The sequence below is a fragment of the Globicephala melas genome, chromosome 1 (assembly GCF_963455315.2).
Source record: "Globicephala melas chromosome 1, mGloMel1.2, whole genome shotgun sequence".
Classification (NCBI taxonomy): Eukaryota; Metazoa; Chordata; class Mammalia; order Artiodactyla; family Delphinidae; genus Globicephala; species Globicephala melas.
In genome coordinates this window covers 106,204,028-106,226,392 of record NC_083314.1, presented here as the reverse complement: position 1 = coordinate 106,226,392, position 22,365 = coordinate 106,204,028, and the positions used below count along the sequence as shown (strand labels likewise).

General features: G+C 35.0%; 1 protein-coding gene across 1 annotated transcript in view; it reads left to right on the top strand.

The window, feature by feature from the left end:
• The window catches only part of CCDC18 (coiled-coil domain containing 18), a 140,697-nt gene that overhangs the window by 46,446 nt on the left and 71,886 nt on the right, over nucleotides 1-22,365 (top strand). The window contains exons 16-20 of the mRNA XM_030868681.3: nucleotides 8,405-8,539; nucleotides 8,710-8,787; nucleotides 13,387-13,503; nucleotides 19,151-19,318; nucleotides 22,222-22,364. Of these exons, the coding sequence (XP_030724541.3) occupies nucleotides 8,405-8,539; nucleotides 8,710-8,787; nucleotides 13,387-13,503; nucleotides 19,151-19,318; nucleotides 22,222-22,364 (641 nt within the window). The remainder of the gene's footprint in view (nucleotides 1-8,404; nucleotides 8,540-8,709; nucleotides 8,788-13,386; nucleotides 13,504-19,150; nucleotides 19,319-22,221; nucleotide 22,365) is intronic.

The window sequence follows — 22,365 nt, the reverse complement described above, 5'->3', positions numbered from 1 at the left end:
GTCTTACAGTATTAGGCAGTATTCTCTCCTTAATTTTTTGGAAACATTTGAGGAGGATTGGTATTAGTTCTTTTTTATGTGTTTGGTAGAATTCATCAATAAAGCAAGCAGGTTCAAGGCTTTTCTTAGTTGGGAGATTTTTGATTTCCCATTCAATCTCCTTACTATTTATAGGTCTGTTTAGATTATCTATTTCTTCATGATAGAGTCTTTGTAGGTGTTTCTAGGAATTTGTCCATTTCATCTAGATTATCCAACTTGTTGGTATATAATTATTCATTGTACTTTCTTATGATCTTTTTTTATTTCTGTAGAATTGATAGTAATAGTCCCACTTACATTTCTGATTTTGGTAATACTGAGTCCTCTTTTTTTGACCACCTAGCTAAAGATTTGTCAATTTTGTTTATGTTTTTGAAGAACCAATTTTTCATTTCATTGATATTCTTCATTGTTTTTCTGTTCTCTATTTTGTTGATCTTTACTGTAATCTTTATTATTCCTTCTGCTAGCTTTGGGTTTATTCTGTTCTTCTTTTTCTTGTTTCTTGTGTTTTAAAGTTAGGTTATTGACTTGAGATCTTCCTTGTTTTTTAATGTAAGCATTTATAGCTATAAATTACCCCCTAAACATTGTTTTTGCTGAGTCCTGTAAGTTTTCGTAAGTTGTGTTTTTGTTTTCATTCATTTCTAAGTAGTTTCTAATTTCCCTTGTGAATTCTTCTTTGATTCATTGGTTATTTTTAAATGTATTGTTTAATAAATATCACAATTTTGTGAATTTTCCAGTTTTCCTTTTGTTGTTGATTTCTAACTTCATCTCATTGTGGTTGGAGAATGTACTTTATATAATATCTGTCTTGTAAAATTTATTGAGACTTAAATTTGTAGCCTAACATATTGTCTATCCTGGAAAATATCCAATGTGCACTTGAGAAGAATGTATATTCTATTGTTTTGGGGTTGAGTGAGCTGTGTATGTCTATTAAATATGATTTGTTTATTGTGTTGAGTCCTCTCCTTACTTATATTCTCTCTGGTTGTTCTACATATTATTGAGAATAGGCTATTGAAGTCTTCAAGTACTGTTGCAGAACTGTCTATTTTTCACTTCAACGCTGTCTGTTTTTGCTTCATATATTTTGAAAGTCTGTCTTTGGTGTATAAGTGTTTGTAATTGTTGTATCTTATTGCTATATTGTAATAACCTTATATTAATATATATTATCTGTCTTTGTCTCATAATCTTTTTAAATTTAAAGTACGATTTGCCTGATATTACTATAGCTATCCCTGCTCCCTTTTAGTTACCATTTGCATGGACTATCTTTTCCCATCTTTTCATTTTTTATCTATTAGTATGTTTGGATCTAAAATGAGTCTCTTATCATAAATCGGTGTTGAATTTTGTCAAAAGCTTTTTCTGCATCTATTGAGATGATCATATGGTTTTTATTCTTCAATTTGTTAATATAGTGTATCACATTGATTGATTTGTGTATATTGAAGAATTTTTGCATCCCTGGGATAAATCCCACTTGATCATAGTATACGATCCTTTTAATGTGTTGTTGGATTCTGTTTGCTGGTATTTTGTTGAGGATTTTTGTATCTAAATTGCAGAGTGTTCCTTCCTCTGCAATTTTTAGACTTCAGACTATACTACAAAGCTACAATAATCAAGACAATATGGTATTGGCACAAAAACAGAAACATAGATCAGTGGAACAAGATAGAAATCCCAGAGGTAAACCCATGCACCTGTGGTGGGTGTCTGTAATTTTCTTTTTTTGTAGTATCTTTGTCTCTGTTTTTGGTATCAGGGTGATGGTGACCTCATAGAATGAGTTTGGGAGTGTTCCTTCCTCTGCAATTTTTTTGAAGAGTTTGAGAAGGATGGGTGTTAGCTGATCTCTAAATGTTTGATAGAATTCACCTTTGAAGCCATCTGGTCCTGGACTTTTATTTGTTGGAAGATTTTTAATCACAGTTTCAATTTCGTTACTTGTGATTGGTCTGTTCATATTTTCTATTTCTTCCTGGTTCAGTCTTGGAAGGTTATACCTTTCTAAGAATTTGTCCGTTTCTTCCAGGTTATCCATTTTATTGGCATACAGTTGCTGGTAGTAGTCTCTTAGGATGCTTTGTATTTCTCCGCTGTCTGTTGTAACTTCTCATTTTTCATTTCTAATTTTCTCGATTTGAGTCCTCTCCCTCTTTTTCTTGATGAGTCTGGCTAATGGTTTATCAATTTTGTTTATCTTCTCAAAGAACCAGCTTTTAGTTTTATTGATCTTTGCTATTGTATTCTTTGTTTCTATTCCATTTATTTCTCCTCTGATCTTTATGAGTTCTTTCCTTCTGCTAACTTTGGGTTTTGTTTGTTCTTCTTTCTCTAGTTCCTTTAGGTGTAAGGTTAGATTGTTTATTTGAGATTTTTCTTGTTTCTTGAGGTAGGCTTGTATAGCTATAAACTTCCCTCTTAGAACTGCTTTTGATGCATCCCGTAGGTTTTGGATCGTCGTGTTTGTTTGTTTGTTTGTTTGTTTTAGTTTTGGCTGCATTGGGTGTTCGTTACTGTGTGTGGGCTTTCTCTAGTTGTGGCGAGCGGGGGCTACTCTTTGTTTTGGTGCATGGGCTTCTCAATGTGGGGGCTTCTCTTGTTGCGGAGCACAAGCTCTAGGCACACAGACTTCAGTAGTTGTGGCACACGGGCTTAGTTGCTCTGCAGCACGTGGGATCTTCCCGGACCAGGGCTCGAACCCGTGTGCCCTGCATTGGCAGGCGGATTCTTAACCACTGTGCCACCAGGGAAGTCCTGGATCGTCGTGTTTTCATTGTCATTTGTCTCTACGTATTTTTTTATTTCTTCAGTGATCTCTTGGTTATTTAGTAACGTATTGTTTAGCCTCCATGTATTTGTATTTTTTACATTTTCTTTCCCTGTAGTTCATTTCTAATCTCATAGCGTTGTGGTCAGATGCTTGATATGATTTCAGTTTTCTTAAATATACTGAGGCTTGATTTTTGACCCAGGATGTGATCTATCCTGGAGAACATTCATGTGCACTTGAGAAGAAAGTGTAATCTGCTGTTTTTGGATGGAATGTCCTATAATATCAATTAAATCTATCGGGTCTATTGTGTCTTTTAAAGCTTCTGTTTCCTTATTTTCATTTTGGATGATCTGTCCATTGGTGTAAGTGAGGTGTTAAAGTCCCCCACTATTATTGTGTTACTGTCAATTTCGTCTTTTATAGTTGTTAGCAGTTGCCTTATGTACTGAGGTGCTCGTATGTTGGGTGCATATATATTTATAATTGCTATATCTTCTTCTTGGATTGATCCCTTGATCATTATGTAGTGTCCTTCCTTGTCTCTTGTAACATTCTTTAAAGTCTATTTTATCTCCAGAAAGTGCACATAGAGGGAACCTACCTCAACATAATAAAGACCATATATGACAAACTCACAGCAAACATCATTCTCAATGGTGAAAAACTGAAAGCATTTCCTCTAAGATCAGGAACAGGACAAGGATGTCCACTTTCACCACTCTTATTCAACATAGTTTTGGAAGTCCTAGCCATGGCAATCGGAGAAGAAAAAGAAATAAAAGGGATACAAGTTGGAAAAGAAGAAGTAAAACTGTCACTGTTTGCAGATGACATGATACTATACACAGAGAATCCTAAAGATGCCACCAGAAAACTACTAGAGCTAATCAATGAATCTGGTATAGTTGCAGGATGCAAAATTAATGCACAGAAATCTCTTGCATTCCTATACACTAATGATGAAAAATCTGAAAGAGAAATTAAGGAAACACTCCCATTTACCACTGCAACAAAAAGAATAAAATACCTAGGAATAAACCTACCTAGGGAGACAAAAGACCTGTATGCAGAAAACTATAAGACACTGATGAAAAAAAGATGATACCAACAGATGGAGAGATATACCATTTTCTTGGATTGGAAGAATCAATATTGTGAAAATGACTATACTATCCAAAGCAATCTACAGGTTCAATGCAATCCCTATCAAATTACCAATGGCATTTTTTACAGAACTAGAACAAAAAATCTTAAAATTTATATGGAGACACAAAAGACCCCGAATAGCCAAAGCAGTCTTGAGGGAAAAGAACGGAGCTGGAGGAATCAGACTCCCTGACTTCAGACTATACTACAAAGCTACAGTAATCAAGACAATATGGTATTGGCACAAAAACAGAAACATAGATCAGTGGAACAAGATAGAAATCCCAGAGGTAAACCTGCGCACCTGTGGTCAACTAATCTATGACAAAGGAGGCAAGGATACACAATGGAGAAAAGACAGTCTCTTCAATAAGTGGTGCTGGGAAAACTGGACAGCTACATGTAAAAGAATGAAATTAGAACACTCCCTAACACCATACACAAAAATAAACTCAAAATGGATTCGAGACCTAAATGTAAGACTGGACACTATGAAACTCTTAGAGGAAAACATAGGAAGAACACTCTTTGACATAAATCACAGCAAGATCCTTTTTGATCCACCTCCTAGAGTAATGGAAATAAAAACAAAAATAAACAAATGGGACCTAATGAAACTTAAAAGCTTTTTCACACCAAAGGAAACCATAAACAAGACGAAAAGACAACCCTCAGAATGGGAGAAAATATTTGCAAACGAATCAACGGACAAAGGATTAATCTCCAGGGCTTCCCTGGTGGCGCAGTGGTTGAGAGTCCGCCTGCCGATGCAGGGGACACGGGTTCGTGCCCCGGCCCGGGAAGATCCCACATGCCGCGGAGCGGCTAGGCCCATGAGCCATGGCTGCTGAGCCTGCACGTCCAGAGCCTGTGCTCCACAACGGGAGAGGCCACAACAGTGAGAGGCCCACATACTGCAAAAAAAAAAAAAAAAGATGAATCTCCAAAATATATAAACAGCTCATGCAGCTCAACATTAAAGAAAGCAACAACCCAATCCAAAAATGCGCAGAAGACCTAAATAGACATTTCTCCAAAAAAGACATACAGATGGCCAAGAAGCACATGAAAAGCTACTCAACATCACTAATTATTAGAGAAATGTAAATCAAAACTACAATGAGGTATCACCTCACACCATTTAGAATGGGCATCATCAGAAAATCTACAAACAACAAATGCTGGAGAGGGTGTGGAGAAAAGGGAACCCTTTTGCACTGTTGGTGGGAATGTAAATTGATACAGCCACTATGGAGATCAGTATGGAGGTTCCTTAAAAAACTAAAAATAGAATTACCATATGACCCAGCAATCCCACTACTGCGCATATACCCAGAGAAAACCATAATTCAAAAAGACACATGCACCCCAATGTTCATTGCAGCACTATTTACAATAGCCAGGTCACAGAAGCAACCTAAATGCCCATCCACACACGAATGGATAAAGAAGATGTGGTACATGTATACAATGGAATATTACTCAGCCATAAAAAGGAACGAAATTGGGTCATTTGTTGAGACGTGGATGGATCTAGAGACTGTCATACAGAGTGAAGTCAGAAAGAGAAAAACAAATATCGTATATTAACGCATGTATGTGGAACCTAGAAAAATGGTACAGATGAACCGGTTTCCAGGACAGAAGGTGAGACACAAATGTAGAGAACAAACGTATGGACATCAAGGGGGGAAAGCCGCAGGGGGATGGGGATGGTGGTTTGATGAATTGGGCTATTGGGATTGATATGTATACACTGATGTGTATAAAATTAATGACTAATAAGAACCTGCTGTATAAAAAAATAAATAAAATTCAAAAAAAATAAAATAAAATGAGTCTCTTGTAGACAACATATAGGTGGATGTGTGCTTTTCTCCATTCTACCAATCTGTGTCTCTTGGAGAGTTTAATCCATTTACATTTAAAGTAATTACTGATAACGAGGGACTTCTGTCATCTTGCTTTTCTTTTTCTATATGCCTTCTAGCTTTTTTATCCCTCTTTTCCTACATTACTGTCTTCTTTTGAATTTAGTTAATTTTTTGTACTGAAATTTTAAAATGCATTTCCATTTGTCTATATTTTATGGCTATTTTCTTTGTGGTTACCATGGGGATTACATTTAACATCCTAAAGTTATAACACTCTAATTTGAATTTATGCCACTCTAATTTCAATAACATACAAAAACTCTATTCCTTTATAGCTTTATCTCCACACCTTTTGTCACAAACTTACGTCTTTGTACATTGTGTGCCCCAAAACAAACTGGTAATTCCTTCAAAAGGATTAGTCTCTTTTGTAGAAAACAAGATTTGGAGTCACAAACTAAAGTTACAATAATACTAACTTTTGACTAATAACTTTTTTTTCCTTTATTTGTATTAGTCTCTTAAATCATTTAGAAAACAAAAAGTGGAAGTTACAATCCATTGTTACGATAATGTTAGGTTTTACAATTGCCCATGTATTTATTTTTATGAAGATTTTTATTTCTCCGTATGACTTCAGGTTACTATCTAGTGTTCTTTCATTTCACCTTACGGAATTCCCTTGAGTATTTCTAGCGGGACATGTCTAATGGTCACAGCCTCCCTCAACTTTTACCTGAGAATGTCTTAATTCCTCCCTCACTTTTGCAGAACAGTTTTGCCAGATAGAGGATTCTTCATGGACAGTTATTTTTTTTCTTTTGACTATCAGCCTACTGTCTCCTGACCCTCAAAGTTTCTGATGAGAAATCTGCATGTAATCTTATTGAGGATCCCTTATATGTGATGATTTGCTTATCTCTTGCTGCTTCAAGATTCTCTCTTTGTCATTGTCTTTTTCTTATTCCTTTTTTTTTTGTCTGTGCCACGTGGCATGTGGGATCTTAGTTCCCCGACCAGGGGGCCAGGGATCAAACCCGTGCCCCCTATGTTGGGAGCTTGGAGTCTTAATCACTAGACCACCAGGGAAGTTCTTGTCATTGTCTTTTGAAAGTTTGATTATAATGTGTCTCATTGTGGGTCTTTTTGAGTTCAACTTACTTGAATTTTGTTGAGATTCTTGGATGTTTATATCATTATTTCATCGAATTTGGGACATTTTCAGTCATTATTTCTTCAAATATTGTCTCTCTCTTTCTCCCTTCCTTCTGGGACTTCCATGATGTGCATACTGGTGTGCTTGATGGTGTCCAACAGGTCCCTTATGTTCTGTTCACTTTCTTCAATCTTTTTCCTTTCTGTTCCTTTAATTTCTGCTGTGTAATTTATTTTCATTTGAGTGTTTTCATTTCACAGTTCTTTGGTTTTAGTATTTTCTAGTTAACCTGTTGCTGCTATTATCACATATGTATAATTTTTATATACTTGTGTATATAATATGCACAAATATACATATAAACATATCAGTTTACTCATGTTTTGTCTTCACAAAAGTTTTTTGGTCATTTGATAACACCAGTCAATTAGTGGTGAAGTTGTAAGGAGTGAGACTTACACATTTCTAGTGAAAGTATAAATTTTGATGCACTTTGAAGAGAAATACCTAATGAAGTTAGAAATGTGCATATCCTACAACCAGGAAGTCCACTTCTAGGTGGTATGTTCTAAAGAAACCCCTATACATGTGTATAAAGAGACATGTACAAAGGATGTTATTGTAACATCATAATAGTGAAAAAGCAATATCTAACTGTTTCTGAGTAGAAGAGTGAACAAACTAGTTTGTTGTTACAGTGGAATACTGTATTATCATAAAAATATGAATCCACATGGATACATGGATAAATTTTTAAAACAATATTAAGTGAAAAAAATAAGTTGCTGAAACTTGCAAAAGTGTTGATATTGTCTGTGTGAATTTTCAAAACAAAATTATGTTACATATTGTTCATGGGTCTACATATATAGTTAAAAGCACAAAAAACATGTATGAGAATGAAACACACCAGAGAATGATATAGAACAATTTCAACATAGTATTGGTGAGGGAGGGAACATAGTATTGGCGAGGGAGGGAAGGGATAAGATATGGACTTGCGATTTCATTTCTTCTCTAAAAGGAGAGAAACTGAAGGAAATTTGGCAAAATGCAATAAGCTATGTAATTTCAGTAGTAATTTAAATTGTGAGTGTTATGTTTTTTCTGTGTACAGTTGACCCTTGAACAATTTGGGAGTTAGGGGTGCCAACCCTGGGCAGTTGAAAATCCACATATAACTTTACAGTCAACCCTTCCTTTCCATAGTTCCCATCTGTGGATTCAGCCAACCGCTGATGGTGTAGTGCTTTAGTACATATTTATTGAAAAGAATCCATGTATAAGTGGACTCAGTTTAAAACTGTCTTGTTCAAGGGTCGACTGTATTTAAAATGTTTCAAATTTTAAAAAATTAATATGAAAATTAATAAATCCTGTTTCTGTGTTTAGCTTGAATCTCAACTAGAGAAAAAAGAACAACAATTTAAAGAACAAGAAAAGACAATATCCATGTTGCAGCAAGATATAATATGTAAACAACATCACCTTGAATCACTAGACAGACTCTTGACGGAAAGCAAAGGGGTAAAATCATCTTTATAAAAGTGCTGTTTAAAAGCTGACCAATATTTTAAGTTTATGTTTCTTTAACATACCTTTAATTCTAGTCAAATCAATTGTTTAACAACCTGTTACTAATGCTAAAATATTTATACACGTACGTATATTTTTGCTACCAATCTGTATGTTTTCAGGAAATGGAAAAGGAAAATATGAAGAAAGATGAAGCTTTGAAAACATTACAGAACCAGGTATCTGAAGAAACAATCAAGGCTAGTATGCTAATACTTTAAAATTTTTTCTTTTTCTTTTTCTTTTTTTTTTTCTTAATGGAGACATTCCTGTGGCTTTTTAGTTTTCTCTATAAATTGTAAAAAAAAGTTTACATAAAAATAAAGTGGTAAAAATTTTACCTAAGTCAATGAACTTAGTTTCTTTAAGTAGTATATTTTTCATTGTGAATTATGATCTTAATTGATAGTTGATAATCTAGTCTATAGATTATCTAACTTCTTTTCTTTTTATAATACCTTAAGAAAGATTTTTTTTAACAAAAAATGTGTTTTTTAAACTGTAGCTACTTACTAACATTACCAGTAAAAAAATTAACAAAGGAAGTGAAGAGAGATGAAACTACAAACAATACAGTTTTGCTTCTTTTTACTAGTTCTGCTATATGATTAAATAGGGAATAAATCCAGAATTTTTGGGTAAAATACAGTTTTGTGGCCAGGATAACCTTATGGTTAAAAGTATGGGCTTTGAAGCTAAACTGACTTAGGTTTTAGTTCTGGCTTCAGTGTACTTATTAACTGTAACCTTGGCTAGGTTATTTAAACTCTGAACGTTAATTTCTTCATCAGTAAAATAGGGATCACAATGCCCTAGAAGAGGTTGGGTTTGAGGATTAAATGAAATGAGGTACATAAAATACTTAACACATACTAAGTTACTCGAGTTTGCTAAGTAATTACCATATATTCAGTGTTTTCTTCTTTGCATTTTTAGTGCTAAAAATAGCTTCAAATATGCTGTGACCTTCATTCTGTTATATATGGATTAAATTAAAGGATATTTAAAAAATCCAATGTTATTTACTTTTTGCCTAGTACTCTGTTTTTCATCCATTTCGTGACCATGTATACCCTCGTAAACCCAATTATATGTTTATCCATAACTTTCCTATAGTATTCTCCAGAACTTTTAACATTTAATGCCATGTCAGTTCATTTCCTCATGTAAAAATAACCTCTAAGATCATTAATATTTAAAAAATCATTATTGTACAAAGGTTGTAGGCATGATATAATTTCATTAAAAAAAATCCATCTTGCCACTTAACTCCTGTTTTTCATTAAATTACCTAACACATCTAGCCAGTCATCTGGTAAGTTATTTTCATTTGTTAATAATCAGATATGAGACAGGAAGGAAATCAGCTAAAGAATGAATTATGATGTTAGGTTTTATTCCTTTGGTACCTTTAGTAGATTTGCTTTCATTGAAGCTATACTAAATGATTCTTTTCTTTCTTTCTTTTTCTTTTTTTTTTTTTTCTTTTTCTTTGAGATGCACTGTGCGGTCTGTGGGATCTTAGTTCCCTGCCAGGGGTGGAACCTGGGCCCTCAGCAGTGAAAGCACCAAGTCCTAACCAGTTGACTGCCAGGGAATTCCCTAAATGATTCTAACATATCAAATAGAAGTTTGAAGTATATTTCTCTTTTCTTGATTATGTCATTACCACCTTCTTTCTTGACTTTTGGCCATGTCCTTTTGCATGCCTCAGTTTGTTCTTTGCATAAAAATTTTGAAATTTTCTATCTGTAGGAGAGTTATAAGGATCTATAAGTTTAAACTTATATCACTTATAGAAGTATGATAATGATAGCTGGAAGACTGATGGGAAGTTTATGAACTGGTAACAAAAAACCCAATAAATTAAAGCAATTATGTTAGCTGCTATTAAATAGAAAATTGAGAATGTACTTATTAGTAATTTCATTTGTTTATTTTATTTGTTTTGCTTTGGTTTTATTTTCCACTCTAGATTTTTGTGTGTGTTTTATTTCCCCAAAGAAAGTTAAAGTTATAAGTAGAAAAAAAAATAAAAAAGACTAGCTTAGGTGCTTCTGTTGAAAGTAGGTAGCGTAGAGCCCCTATGTGGTTGCCTCCAGAATATGCCCCCGAGGAGGTTCTTTGGTTTAGCAGAGCAGTGTCTTTGTTTTGATTCTATTCATTCATGTACATATATATACATGTATATTTATGAGTGGTTTGTACACAGTGAATGATGTTTATTTGTATGAGATTTAGAGTCTCAACCTCTTTGTTCAAATGAGAAATCCAACAGAGTAGTAGATGTTTTGGTTTTTATTATTTATTAGTTTTAATTAATTTATTTTTAATTAAGTTTTATTATGAAAACTTTCAAACCTACAAAATGAAAGACTAGTACAGAGAACAGCTGTGTCCTTTCATTTAGATTTACTGTCTTTTAAACTCTAACCATACTCACTTCATCTCTCTGCACACACACGCACATGCCTTCTTGCACATGCACCCACCCAGTCCCACCGCCACTCACACATTTCCTTTTTGCTAGTCCACCTGTGAGAAGGTTGCAGATGTCATGATACTTTACACCCTTAATACTTAAACTTGGGTCTCATGTGTATAGAAACTTTCTCCTACCTGATTACACCATCTCTATACACCACAGAAAGTCAACATTAATTCAGTAACACTATTCAACATACTGTCCATACTGAAAATTTCCCAATTATTTAAAAATGTTCTTAATAATCTTGCTACTCAAAGCATGGTCTAGCAGCATCACTATCACCCGGGAACTTGTTTGACTTGCAGAATATCTGACCTACTGAACAGAGCTGGGACTAAAGTGAAGCAAGGGAGTGCCTCTGGCATACAATTTAAGGAGACATTTATTCTCCGGGTTGTACAAGTGAAGGGTAGGCATTTGCATGATCCTGAGAGTGAGTACCTCCTTAAACTTTGAGCCCTAAAACCTCCTTTGTCTCACCCTAGACCTGGCTCTGGTTCTGAATTAAGGTGTCCAGGTGATCTGTGTGAACATTAAATTGTGAGAAACACTACTTTAGCTTGTTCCTTTTCTTTCCCCAATTTAGAATGCAGTCATAATTCATGTTTTGCTTTTGGCTTTTTAGATTCCCCTAAACTCACTGTCTCCTATTGTTCACGACACTGAATCTTTGGAAAAGTCTAGGTCAACCATAATAGCACACACACCACAACTGTGGATTATACTGTGGGTTATACAGTGTCCTTCCCACTGCTTCACATCAGGAGGCACATAATTTCACATCACCCCATTATTGGCTTTGCCTATCTTGACACCTATTATTTAAGGTGGTTACTGCCAGATCTCCCTATTTTAAGGGCATAATTTTTCCTTTATAATTAATAAGCAATACATAGGGTGATTCTTTGAGGCCATGTTCAAAGACCTGTCCCTCAACAAACTAATGACCAATGGTTTTAACATCTAGTGATGAATCTTGCCTGATTGAGTTTTTACGTTGTTAATTTTTATCACATGTGATGTTCTGACGGTCATAGATTTTTTTTTTTCTGTGTGTGGAAGATGATACAAGTACCAATGCTTATTCTCATGCTTAATAAAGAAAACCTGTAAATATTTATACCTCTCATAAAAGACTTTAAAAATTATTATTAGGGTAACAGTTTATTAACAAAGATAATTAATCAAAATTATAAGCTTTTTAACTGTTAATGGTTATATTCACAGGCTATAGGGACGGGCTTTGAAAACTGTGTCTTTCAGTTGTGTCTCTTTTTAGAAATAAGAGTTGCAAAGATAATTTCATGATGTAGAATAGTATCTGGAAGAGGGAACATTTTTCTTTTTCTCCTTATCTTGTTGAAATTTCTTTCACACTTTCATGACTACTTACTAGAATGCTATTAGCGTTGAGGAAAGAAAAAAAATACTCCCGAGAAGCTCAGAGATACAATAAGGAAAAGAAAGGAACAAGACAAGAATGAATCTTATTAACAGATGGGATGTGGAGCATGTGTGCAAATTCTGAAAAATTTTACTGAATTTGAGTTGCTCTTTGCTCATTCGCTCTTTAATGTTGAGGTAGCGTGAAGCATTTGCAGCTTTATGAACACTTGAACCAAGTTACATTGCTGCCTTTCTGGAAATGTTTTCACTGATTCAGAGCAAAAGCAGCCTTCTCCGTCTTACCTAAGTTTGTTTTTCATTAGCCGACAAAAACATTTCATTTTCTTAGTGACTTCAGCGTATTCAGAATATTCGCACTATAGCATTTTTAACACAATACTCCAGTTTGTACTCACTTTATTATTTTTCTTGATCAAGGGAACTTAAGGAATAGGTTTAAATACTGCTTACCTTTTTAGGTAAATGTTTCAGGGTGTCTGGCCTGCAGGTCCTTGACAATTGGCCCCAGTCTATCTTGCTAATCCCACCCTTCCAGTACCCATCTCTTACAAATTCATGGTTTTGGTACCCTAAGCTCCTGCCAACTTCTTACCATTCCTTTTCACTGTGCCTTGTCTCTGAATGTACTCCCCTCTTCCTAGAATGCCCTTCTTCACTTGTTCATGTCCATTTATTCTTCAGGACTCCAGGCACTGGTTTCCTCTTTGGTTTCCTAGTTTGCAGTAATAATTAGTTTTCTAAATAAATCTCTTCTTTAATAGCATTTTATATTCTAAGTTGGACTGTATATTCACTGGTTGAAGCAGTGAGGTAACATTAGGAGATAACGCTGTAAAATATTGAGCATATAATAAGCACTCATTAGTACTGGTTGATTTTCCTTTTTTGCTTTTTTTCTGCTTAGGTCAGACAACTAGATTCAGCATTGGAAATTTGTAAGGAAGAACTTGCTTTGCATTTGAACCAATTGGAAGGAAATAAAGAAAAGTTTGAAAAACAGCTAAAGAAGAAATCTGAAGAAGTAAATTAACATTTCCTTTAAATATAGCATATTTTTCAAGTGATTTCTTTTTGAGATATTGTTTATTTTCAAGATACTTTAAAAGTACATTTTTATATAGCTGATATAAAAAAAATTTTCCAGTAAAACGTAAACTCCAATTTTATATTCTTTTTTAAAAAAATAAATTTATTTATTTATTTATGGCTGTGTTGGGTCTTCGTTGCTGCTTATGGACTTTCTCTAGTTGAGGAGAGTGGGGGCTACTCTTCATTGCAGTGCGCGGGCTTCTCATTGCAGTGGCTTCTCTTGTTGCAGAGCATGGGCTCTAGGTGTGCAGGCTTCAGCAGTTGTGGCATGCGGCCTCAGTAGATGTGGTGCACGGGCTCCAGAGTGCAGGCTCAGTAGTTGTGGTGCACGGGCTTAGCTGCTCTGCGGCATGTGGGATCTTCCCAGACCAGGGATCGAACCCATGTCCCCTGAATTCACAGGCGGATTCCCAACCACTGTGCCACCAGGGAAGTCCCCAATTTTATATACTTTAAGAAACAAACATCATATGACATATAAAACACAAAATATGACACCTTAAAATTCTAATTCTATTACCTATTTTTAGGGAATCAGGAGATTATTGTTGATCACAGAGTAATTCTAATATAAAATGATTAACACTTGGAATATTGTTTTAGATTTAGAGGTATAAAATTCTTCAAAATTTTTCCATTTTGTTTTTTCTTCCTCTATTTGAAGGATTGAGAATTAGGTTTATAAATTCAACTTTCTTTATTGAGAAGAGTTTCTCAGATACTAGATAGAAGACTTTTCTTGAATTATCTTACTCATCTCTGTATGCTCATTGTCAACCACTTTGCTTTCAACATAATAGGTAGTCACTAAATATTTGCTGAAAGGAATAATCTTAATGAAGAATTCCTTTATTTCTTTGTTAGAATTTATAATATATATATTTAAACCTTCACTTCATGTTTAGAAATAATCAACAAATCGGACTTCCCTGGTGGCACAGTGGTTAAGAATCTGCCTGCCCATGCAGGGGACACGGGTTCGAGCCCTAGTCCAGGAAGATCCCACATGCCACAGAGCAGCTAAGCCCATGCGCCACAACTACTGAGCCTGCGCTCTAGAGCCTGCGAATCACAACTACTGAGCCTGTGTTCGACAACTACTGAAGCCCACACACTTAGAGCCTGTGCTCCGCAACAGGAGAAGCCACCGCAATGAGAAGCTTGTGCACCGCAACGAAGAGTAGCCCTCGCTCGCTGGAACTAGAGAAAGCCTGGGCACAGCAACAAAGACCCAACACAACCAAAGATAAAAAATAAATAAAATTTTAAAAAAAACCAAAAACGTTTCTTTAAAAAAAAAAAAAATAGTGAACAAATCTTCATCAAAGATGCATCACAGGGCTTCCCTGGTGGCGCAGTGGTTGAGAGTCCCCCTGCCGATGCAGGGGACATGGGTTCATGCCCTGGTCTGGGACGATCCCACATGCCGCGGAGCGGCCAGGCCCGTGAACCATGGCCGCTGAGCCTGCGCGTCCGGAGCCTGTGCTCCGCAACGGGAGAGGCCACAACGGTGAGAGGCCCGCGTACCGCAAAAAAAAAAAAAAAAAAAAAGCATCACATAATTATATAACTTCAGAGGTTAAAACAAAAACTTTGTATTTTATATGGACCTGTCTTCTTCCTTCTACTTCCCCTCATGAAGGTTTTTATAGCATCTTTCACAGGTGGGCATATATTTCTGTATTCCAATATATGGAAATTAAACCACCTAAACTATAGATACTTATACTTTTTAGAATAGGAGTGTGATTTTTTTTTTCCAGCGGGATCTTCTTTAAACCATTATTTAGGCATTTTTAAATTTTTATTTACTTATTTTTTGGCCGCATCCTGCAGCATGCGGGATCTTAATTCCCTGACCAGGGATCAAACCGATGCCGCCTGCAGTGGGAGCTCAGAGTCTTAACCACTGGACTGCCAGGAAAGTCCCTATTTAGGCATTTAAAATCTATAGCCCTCACTGCACTCCAGCATAAATGGACTTGGCAGAGATGGAATCTGGAGACAGGCAGTGTTTGTAATCAGAGAGTTTGTTGAGTTTTAGAATTTGTATTCTTAGAAATAGCATCAGAGACTTGGGTGAATAAGAGGCATTTACCCAAAATGAACTTAGAACTTTTTTCAGAATAGCAGGAAGTATAAACCTAGGCTGGAACTGAATTAGAAATCAGAAATGGTAGTCATGTTTGTACAACAATACTAGAGAAAAAGTAAGTAAGTAAATTAGAAAGATTTGCAGCCCTTTTATTGCTGATGAATTATTAGCTCAACTGCATGTGCATTGGCTTACTTACTTAAAAGATCATCTTTCACTTCTTCTTGTGTGTTGATAAGAAACATGGAGAAAAATCCAATTACTCTTTACCTTTTTTTTTTTTAGGTACCAATCCATACACTTATTTAGTTTTGGCTTATTTGTCTTTAGAGCAAATTATAATATCTTACAGAGAAAACTCTTTCTAACACTGGTTAATAAAATTAATATCTTATAACAGCAGAGTTATGAGATTTTCATCATATGTAGCTAGGTTTTAGAAAATATGATTTAATTCATAGTGCATCCATTCTGTTAGTAATACGTGATGTTATAAAGATATTTTACCAAATCAGTAGGCAGTCCCGAATCACATACTAGCTGAATAATTAAATGGCCCCAGAGCATATAGATAGAAAGCCAGCTGAAAGAACTACATGTTGATAGTCCACCACACAAAGCTAATAAATATGCCCCTGAGTTTTTGCCTCAGGCAAATATTCTTTTCCATATGTTGAAATAAATAAATTTATGATGAAAATAATAGTGACTTGGGGGTCCTGAATTATTTTGAAAATATTTTAATTTGTATTAAAATGCTTTAAAAAGTGATAATGTATGTGTTCATGCAGAATTACATTGTCAACATGACAGAAGAAAATAAACACAAAATAGATGTGAATAAGCCAAAACATTTTCTGCGTAAAGCATTTATTCAGCACGATCAGTCATTTTATTGATAAATGCCTTTATTCAAATTGATGGACTTAAATTTTGCAAAGTTGGCATTGTGTCAGTAACTTTTCTGGGTTATATTTTATTTTTTAGTAATAATCATGAGAGCGTTTTTGGATATACATTAATATTAGATAAAGCTAATTGTAAAGTAGATATTATAATGTAAATTCTACTTTCTTCTTGACTTTAATTATAAAATAATGAATTCTTTAGGAAAAGTTTATTCTCTGAATATGATAATAACTTAGTAGAGAATATAATGTCAAAACTATTTGTCTTATATTTACTTTTAAAGTCAAGTGGAAGTTAAAGGGTAGTAGAGTGAAATGCCAGTATAAATTAGATAGATGTAGGTTAATTTTTGTGAATTAATATTTGTGATACAACTAATATGTTAGATACTTCAGTATTTTTAATGGAAATTATTTTGCTAGTGACTAGATTACTAAAATAAATTTTTTAATTGTTCTTATGTGGTATGACTTTCTTAGTGTTTTGGTTAGGCTTTATCTTTTTTCTAATAGTTTGTCTTATTTTAATACTTTGTCCATTTTTTTTTTTTATTAGGAAAGTAAGTATAAGACAGCATGTTCCAGTAAACAAAGAATAGTATATAAACTTATAGGCAAGTCCGTTCTATATAAAGTAAACTACAGCAGAGCTGTGATCTGTAGTTTTCTCAGGAGCTAGCAGGAAAAACAAAACAGGTGTCACTGATACCTATTTACACTAAATAAATTATTTTCATACAGACAACATTAAGTAAAATAGATTAGCATTAAAAAGAATTATAATAATATTAGAAATTGGATAAGTTGCCTCTTATATGTAAGGTTCTCTAAGTTTACAGTGTCATCATATAATGAAGAAGTTTGAAATTTAAGAGCTTCTTATCATAAGCAAAGGCTATTTGGCCCCTAAGCCTTTCATGATGCTGCTGAATATTCCACTGCTGTATAATTAGAAAAAACCAAGTCAGGATTCTTCTTCACTGTTTCTTAGGAGTTTAAAATTACTTTCTTCTGGGTTGATATTTATTAGAAAGATTGTTTGCTTTAAAGGGATGGGTTTATTTTCCTTCATTTTAAAAAGTTATTACATAAGCAACAATAAGAAATCTTTTGAAGAAGATTTACTTACAATTCACTCTAATACTAATACTCTCTAATACTTTTCACTTTTCTATTTGCCTGAGTGTTTTTCATATTAATGAAATGTGGGATTTTTTTTTCACTTTATTTTGTAAAATTTATTTGTCACTGTCCTTTAAATTATGATTTTTTTTTTTTTTTTGGCCATGCCATGTGGCTTGCAGGATCTCAGTTCCCCAGCCAGGGATTGAACCTGGGCCACTAGGCCACCACTGAACTCCCTAAACTGTGATCTTAAATGGTTGCATCTTTTTTTTTTTTTTTTGCGGTACGCGGGCCTCTGACTGTTGTGGCCTCTCCCATTGCGGAGCACAGGCTCCGGACGTGCAGGCTTAGCGGCCATGGCTCATGGGCCAAGCTGCTCCACGGCATGTGGGATCCTCCTGGACCGGGGCATGAACCCGCATCCCTGACATTGGCAGGCAGACCCTCAATCACTGTGCACCAGGGAAGCCCTAAATGGTTGCATCTTTTAAAATCAGATTTATATATCATCATTTAGTAAACCTTCCCCTTACTTTAGGAACAGGTAACAAATATTATGAAATATATATGAAATTATGCTGTATTATTTATAGAATTTTAAAATGATTTGGCACTTTTTAGTATTTGGATTTCTTGGACAAAGGGCATTTTTTTTCCTTCTTAATAGGTTCTCCCAGATAACTCTAAAGGTTTCATTTAAAGCAATTTGGGGGATCAGCATATTCAAGTCCTAAATATTTGGAGTGAATAAGTGCAATTTCTTAGTTGGTATTGTTTTCCTGTATGTTTTTTGGAGCGTGAATATTCAAGAGTGCTTGCTGGGATATTATTTTACAAACAATGGCAATAATAGCAACAATGATGTACTAAATAGCACCTAACATTTATACAGTGTTTTCATGGTTATGGTTTATTATCAATAAGAGAAAAAGATACATCAAATGGAGTGTGAAGAAATCCATGGCTTCCTATATTTTCTCCCTCGTTCTGGGAGAAGTCACGCAGAATAAGCTCCTTTTTGTAGCAGTGAAATGCGGCAACATTTATGCAGTACTTCTGCCCAGGGAAGCCTGCTTATGACTCAAAGTTCAAGGTTTTTTATTGGGGGCTGGTCACATAAGAACAGCCATAAGTATCAGAATTCCAAACTCCTAGAAGGAAAGCATGATTTGGTGCCCTAGCCAGGGAAAACAGTCTCATCACTTAAGGAATATTTCAAAAGCCACATTCCCAGACATCATCCAAGAACCAACCCTATTAACAGGCCCTTCTAACATACCTCCCCATCAGAAAAATGAGCCCTGCCCTTCCACATAATAAATTATAGCTGTGAATACAATTGTCCCATATGACAAGTGAGGGTAATTATCTAATAAGGTAGACAACATTGACATTTTATTGCTTTTTATTTGAAATATGTCATTATAATGAGAAATGTGTATATTTGTTAGGTATATTGTTTACAGAAAGAGCTGAAGATTAAAAATCACAGTCTTCAAGAGACTACTGAGCAAAATGTTATTCTGCAGCATACTCTTCAACAACAGCAGCAAATGTTACAACAAGAGACATTTAGAAATGGAGAGCTAGAAGACATTCAAACTAAACTTGAAAAACAGGTATATATTATTGGGCAAAATGGTTTTATGAAATAGAAATTTTTTTAAATTGATAATAGATTTTTTTGCTAGTTATGTAAATTGCTGTTTAACCTCAAAGATACCATATTATAAGAAATATTCTAAATTAACATTGTAAAATGTATAAAGTTTTATTCCAATGTAATGTGATCGTGTAATACCGTGGGCACATTTTTGTCACTCCATCCAACTTAGTTATAATTTAGTCTTCTTTATTCAGTTTTTCCTTTTTGGACCTGAATATAATACCTATCTGAATCATTATAGCTTTCAATTTCTTCATTTTGGATCAGGAGATGTGTGATAATCCCTAAAGAAATGCCAAGCAATGCACTAAAAGAAAAATCCCAAAGGAAACTACTCATTTTAAAAAATAAGTTATTACTCCAAAGAAAGAATCCTAGGAAATTTTATTCTAGAATCGAATCTTTTCTCTTTCATTCATTACCAAATTCATCTGAATTATTCTGACAGATATTTCACATTTTTTGTTTTGTTTTCCTCTCATCACACTTTACAGAAAAGTATAAATTAGAAAATGATAGTTCCCAGTAACCTCACTACACCTCACTTTTTGTCATTTGTATGACTTTTTAATCTATGTATTCTAACTTCATCCTCAGCCTCTCCAGTGGAACTAAAGAATCTCTTCTCTGCACATTCAAATATATCAGGCAGGTATTCTGTATTTTCTTTTTTAGAGACATCTGTCCTGTGGCTCTCCATCCCTTTTGTTTAAGTCTAGACCTACTGTTTGCTATGCCTGTTGTACAGCTTCATCCTGAGGCATTTCTTCATCTCATCTGTTATTTGATTCCCACTTTCTAAATCCCTTGTCAGTGACTCCAGTTTTTGTAAGATTGATTATAATTCTTGTTCTTTCTGAAATTGTTTTCATTTCTATAACGGTCTTACGGTTTTCTTCTGAGTTTTTTTTTCCTTAAGTCTATCAATTCCTTTGTATTTTTCATTTGGTTATTTTATTTCTTCATGATCTTTGTTTTAAGAGATTTTTATGTCTTGTTTAATTTATTTGAGGGTCTAAAAAGTTTATATCTAAAAATTCCTTCAGTATTTGGAATAAATTTTCCAGCATATATTTTTTCTACTTTTTATTCATGTTCCACTATGCACAGGTTCCGTGTTGGATTTATTCAGATTGTTATCTTTAGATTCTTTCTGCTTATGAGTGTGCCATTTAATCAAACACAGAATGGGTAGATTTTCCATAGTTCCCTTTCCTTTTTACCTGGGTACTATTTTAATTTTATATTTGGAACTTAAGTTGGGGGTGTGGATATTAATGACTTATAATCTGTACTTAGTTCTTCAATGAGAGGTTTTAGAAGAGCAGGGAGGATATCAAAGTCATTAGCCAGATATTAACTTTGAGATCACAGTCATGTAAATGTTCATTGAAAATATGAAGTGGGACTTCCCTGGTGGCACAGTGGTTAAGAATCCACCTGCCAATGCAGGGGACATGGCTTCGATCCCTGGTATGGGAAGATCCCACATTCCACAGAGCAACTAAGTCCGTGCGCCACAACTACCAATCCTGTGCTCTAGAGCCCACAAGCCACAACTGCTGATGCCTATGTGCCCTAGAGCCTGCGCGCCGCAACAAGGAGCCCACGTGCCGCAACTACTGAAGCTTGCGTGCTCTAGGGCCCACTGCTGCAACTACTGAGCCCACATGCTGCAACTACTGAAGGCTGCACGCCTAGAGCCCGTGCTCCGCAACAAGAGAAGCCACTTCAATGAGAAGCCCGTGCACCGCAACGAAGAGTAGCCCCCGCTCGCTGCCATTAGAGAAAGCCTGCGTGCAGCAACGAAGACCCAATGCAGCCAAAAAAAAAAATTGAAAAAAAAAAAATGAAGTGACTGAGGTTAACTAGGGAGAGAACATAGAATGAGGGGTGAGATGCCTGACTTTGACAGAGCTCTGAAGGATACAGTACCTGGAAGCCAAAGTAAGTATTTCATGACTTAAAGGATGATAATTGGTGTCATGGGCTGCTGCAATCAGTGTCAAGTAAATTGAAAGTTGAAAAATGTCCATTGGAATTAGCTGCATGGAAGCCATTGGTGACACAGTGTAGTTTCTGTACAGTGTCTAGATTGCTATGGGTTGAGGAATGAATGAGAAAGTGAGAAAAATGATACAACAAGCATAGAAAAAATCTGAGAAGTTGGGCTATAAAGAGGAGGAAAGAAATGGTGGTAGTCGGAAGGAGGTAGAGGTGTGGAGGAAAGTTTTTTATGATAGGAAGGTCTTGAACATGTTTAAATGCTAATATAAAGAAACCAGAAGAAAGAGAGATTGAAGATATAGCAGAGAGTAGAGGTAGTAGTATGAGGTTCCTTAAAAAGTGGATTGGAGTTGAATCCAGAACGCCTATGAAGCAGTTTGACTTACATAGGAGGAAGAATACCTCCTGCAATGTAGTAAAACAGGAGGAATGAATAGGAGCAAATGCAAGTTGTAACGTTTGAGGGCAGATGGGAATTCTAGGAATTGGTATGAGCCAATTTGTGAAGAAGGAGAGAAACATAGTTTGACAAGAGAAGAAAGAGCATTTCAGATGAGGATGATGAAAAGAGGAACATTTACCATTATTCTGTACAATTCTTTTAAGTCCTATTTTAGTGTTATGATGTGGTCACTTCTATAAGTATGTGTGTGAATGAAATATCTTTCTTATTAAAAATTGTTTTGCTTTCATATTTTCAAAACGTTGTTTCTCGGTCTATACTTTGATTTTTGTAATAACATCTTGAAACTGATAGGCTAGGCTACAAATTTATATAAATATTTTTCTTCTGAAAAATGTTGAACTGTGTTTGAATTTAAAATACTTAAGTGAAAATTGCTTTACAAGGTATCAAAACTTGAACAAGAGCTTCAGAAACAAAGGGAAAGTTCAGCTGAAAAGTTGAGAAAAATGGAGGAAAAATGTGAAGCAGCCACATATGAAGCAGATTTAAAAAGGCAAAAAGTTATTGAACTTACTGGTACTGCCAGG